This window comes from Neomonachus schauinslandi, chromosome 11 (assembly GCF_002201575.2).
Source record: "Neomonachus schauinslandi chromosome 11, ASM220157v2, whole genome shotgun sequence".
NCBI lineage: Eukaryota > Metazoa > Chordata > Mammalia > Carnivora > Phocidae > Neomonachus > Neomonachus schauinslandi.
The window spans coordinates 1,179,696-1,183,647 of NC_058413.1; the positions used below are offsets into that span (position 1 = coordinate 1,179,696).

At 68.7% G+C, this 3,952-nt stretch overlaps 1 protein-coding gene across 1 annotated transcript in view; it reads right to left on the bottom strand.

Moving 5' to 3' along the window:
- Positions 1–3,710, bottom strand: part of MUC2 (mucin 2, oligomeric mucus/gel-forming) — a 23,182-nt gene extending 19,472 nt beyond the window's left edge. Inside the window, exons 1-8 of the mRNA XM_044919533.1 lie at positions 3,635–3,710; positions 2,511–2,781; positions 1,803–1,917; positions 1,320–1,410; positions 1,133–1,242; positions 795–1,005; positions 524–649; positions 205–337 (exon numbers count right to left, since the gene is read on the bottom strand). Coding sequence (XP_044775468.1) covers positions 205–337; positions 524–649; positions 795–1,005; positions 1,133–1,242; positions 1,320–1,410; positions 1,803–1,917; positions 2,511–2,781; positions 3,635–3,710 — 1,133 coding nt within the window. The remainder of the gene's footprint in view (positions 1–204; positions 338–523; positions 650–794; positions 1,006–1,132; positions 1,243–1,319; positions 1,411–1,802; positions 1,918–2,510; positions 2,782–3,634) is intronic.
- Between the last annotated feature and the right edge of the window lie 242 nt (positions 3,711–3,952).

Sequence of the window (3,952 nt, forward strand, 5' to 3'; positions counted from 1 at the left end):
TCATCGTACACGGTGCCTGACGGTGCGGGACACGGCGTTACAGCCGGCCGGCCTTGGAAAGCCCAGAATCCCCACGGCGGGGCTCCCTCCGGTGGGGCCACAGCCCTGGGCTGGCGTGCGGCAAGTGGGGCGAGCCCCGAGGTGGGGTCGCCGGCCAGGCCTTCCCTGCCCCCCGCAGGTACCTCTGCTTCGGTGCCCCCCCACCCCGTGCCGTGGGAGCCTGGCCTCCAGACCACCTTCCTGGGGGCCTCCAGGCTCCACGAGCGGGGCAGCAGGACGTGTGCGCACAGGGTGATGACCAGGAAGGAGTCCCCCCCCAGACCCCCCGAAGCCACCACTGTGTGTGTTTAGGGGGAGGGGTCTTTGGCATTCGCCAGGGGAGGGGGCACTGCACCTCGCTTCCGGCCCTGTCGCTGCCCCCACCACCTGCACGGCTGCCCCCCGGTCCCAGGGCGCACCGGCCTGGGGGGCCGCATCGGGGCAGCGCCCCCACCCCCTGCCCCGCAGCCTCCACAGCACACACCTTCCGGGCAGAAACAGCCGTCCATGCGGTGCTCCTCACACAGGCTGCTGACCTCCAGGTGTGAGCAGGTGTCCATGCAGGGCGAGCTGCTCTCCAGGTAAACCATGTTCCCGGGGCAGCTCTTGGCTAGGAGGGCAGAGGCAGGCCACTGAGCGAGCAGGGGAGTACAGTGGGCGGGGGAGTGGGGCGCCGGCTCGGCCGACTGCTGCCTCACACGCCTCCACCCGGGCCGCCCCGCCGCCCCACCATCCTGCGGCTCTGCGGCGCTTACGGCAGAGCTCGGCGGTCCTCCAGTTCCGGGGCTGCCCGCCCGCGTGGGAGCACTGGCGGGAGAACTCGGCGAGGGTGCTGCAGGTGCAGGAGGAGCCCGCCGGGCACCCGCAGCGGTCCCGCACGCACGCCTGCACGTAAGGCTCCAGCAGCACCAGGCCCCGGCAGTCCTCGAAGGCTGCGGCCGTCAGCAGCTTCTCGCACTCAGTGCGCTGCAGACACGCGGGAGCGGGAGCGAGGTGAGGGCTGCCCACGCCCGCCCCTTCTCGGCGTTGTCCCTAGAACGCCCGGGCCGGGAACGGCTCCTCCCCCGGGCAGGGCTCTCCGGCCGCAACTCACGTGCTCAGAGCAGGACTCCAGGGCCGGCGCCTCCTCGGGGTCATCGCACACCACCTCAGGCTTGTGGATCTTCTGCATGTTCCCGAACTCGAGGGCACTGAAGAGCACGCCTGGGGGCACAGCCCGTCAGCGGGGGGGCGCCCAGAGCCAGCAGAGCCCGCCCCCCCGCCCCCGGGGAGGCTCTCACCCTCAGACAGGAACTCGGAGTAAGTCTGCAGGCCGTTGTAGTCCCCGCAGAGGCCACACGTGTGGTTCCGGAACTTACTGTCCAGTTCCAGCTGTTGGGGGAAAAGGAGGCAGGTGAGGGGCTGGGGGCCGGCTGGACCCCAGGCCGCAGCAGCCAGATGAGCCTCCCGTGGCCAGGCCAGCCTCAGCAGCTCCTCCAAGTGGCATCCACCGGAGGGCTGGAGTCAGGCCGGGGTGTCCTGGCACCAGGGGTCACTGAGGACCAGGAGGGGCTTGGGACAGGGGGAGGGCCAGCCAGCTCCCCAGGCCCCGAGGGTCCCCTCCCTGGGAGGGCTGCTCGGCCCCATCTGCTCCTCCAGAGCGCAGCCCCATGGCCGAACCCCTCAGGACAAGGCTCAGACCACTGGCCCCCGCACTCCCGCTGTGGCCCAGTGGCCTGGTGGAGGCACCCCGGCCCCAGGCCCATGGTGGGGGCTGCACGCACCATGAGTGAGTCCTCCCGGTTCCACATGAGGGTGAGTCCAGCGCGGGAGTAGACCTTGGTGTAGGCGTCGCTCTTCTCGATGAGCAGCCCAGAGCTGTAGTGCGGGGTGCTGACCCTGGGGCAGGGGCGCCGGGCCAGAGTCACACACCAGCCCACACAGCCACCCACCGCGGCAGGCCCGCCCCCACCCCCTGCCCGGGGGGGGGCTGGGGGGGCCTGAGGCTCCACGTCGGGTGGGTGGGGTGGCCTCAGCTCCCAGCCAGCCGTGTGGGGACCACAGAGGGCGTGGTGGGCCGTGGCGGGACAGTCCCTGTCCACCCCCTGCCTGCCTGTCTCCCTGGCCCCGCCCCTCCTCAGGGCCCTGTCCTCAGAGCCGGGCTTTGCCCACCGCCTGACCCAGGCTGGCCCAGGTGCTAGCTCACCCCAAGTCTGTACCCACCCCGCCGCCGAGAATGGGGGCGACAAAGGACAGACCCTGCTGGAGCCTGGGCAGGAATGCAGCTTAGAGCCCCATTGTTTCAGAGACAATGGGGGACAATTGCCTGGGAGCGGGAGGGGCTCCCACGGGCTCCCCCTTCTGTAACTAGAGCCTGGGTAACAGGGGGCCCTCCTCACTCGGAGGGCGGAGGGCAGAGGGCAGATGCTGCCTGGGGCCCCCAGGGGAGGGGCGGGGAGCCCTCACGCCCTCCATCGCCCAGCCGCACTCACATGGCCCCGTTGACCACAGCCAGATGGCGGGTGAGGTAGATGGTGTCGTCCTTGATGTTCAGCAGGATGTGCTCGAGCTGGGGGTGCCCCCCAGCGCTGCCCGAGCCCCGCTTCAGGTGCACTGCAAACTCCTTGTAGGAGTCCCTGCAGTCGGACGCGAAGTTGTAGTCACACAGGCCCGGGAAGCGGAAGATGTCCCCGTCGAAGGTCTTGTAGTGGAAGTCGCCCCAAGTGCTGCAGACGCTGTGGCCATGGTTCTGGGTCCTGCCCTCTGGGGGAGCAGGGGCGGGCAGGGGTGAGCAGCCTACACCGCCCCCCGGAGGCCTGTCCCAAGGCCCCACCCCGCAGCCGCCCTCCGAGCACCCTCCGTGAGGCCGTCCTGTAGGAGTGGCCCCTGCTGGACCTTGGTCACCCCACCCGGGGGTCTCAGCCCCCCGAAAGGACATCTCCAGCCGCCACACTTTCACACCCCAGCCTGGCACGGGATGCGGCGATCGGCTGGGCAGGCAGCGGGGGCAGAGGGGCTTTCCGGACCACCGGGCACCCTCTCCACCCGGCCCAGTGCCCCCTGCCCTGTCACTGACAGAATCTGTGCCCCCCCACCCGCTGCTCCCACAGCCCCTCATCCAGCAGGACTGCATCCCCACACCCTCAGATGGTGCCCACGTTGTGTCCAAACATTTGAGGCCAGCTCCCCTCCAGTGGCTTTGTCACCCAACCCACATGGGATGGAGATGTCCCCAGCCTACGTGACCAGTCTTTTCTGGAACGACCCCTTCATCATGTGCCAAACACTCTGCAGAAGGGCCATCTTGGCCTTGGCCCTCCGAGGGTCCCTGACACCCAGCCCCTCTTGGCTGCCCCTACCTCCACCCGTGGACAAAGGCCCAGCACAGGGGTTTCCAGCAGGTACCACCTCCCGAGCCAGGAGATCACCTTCAAAGGGACGGCGTGAACCCAAGACCACCTGCCCTCCTTCCTTCCCTCCACTCAAAGTCAGCAGGGCTTGGGGGCAGGATGCCCAACCCAAGTGGTATACCCCCAAGGGCTGGGCAGAGGAGGGTCACCTACTCCCAGGTAGAACCTCTGCTCTAGGCCGCCCCGGTCTTCCTGCCACCTCTCACCTCTCTGGAGCTCTGCACACCCAGCAGAGCTCAGGGCCAGGCAGATGGCCACCAGGCGGGCTAGCGGCAGCCCCATGGTGGCTCAGAAGGGCGGCAGGGAGAGCAACTGGGGCAGGGGTCCAGGCCTTATATGGCCCAAGAGGGCCGGCAGAGTGGGGGAGAGCAGGGGAGGGGCGAGGGGTGGGTGGGGCGTTTGCCAGGTTATCAAGAAAACAGCTGTGGGGGCTCCCGAGGTGCCACCTGGGAAATATTGATTCAAGTTATCTGCGGTTTATCTTTTTATTGAGCCCTCGGTAAAGCTAGCCCTCCTCAGGATGC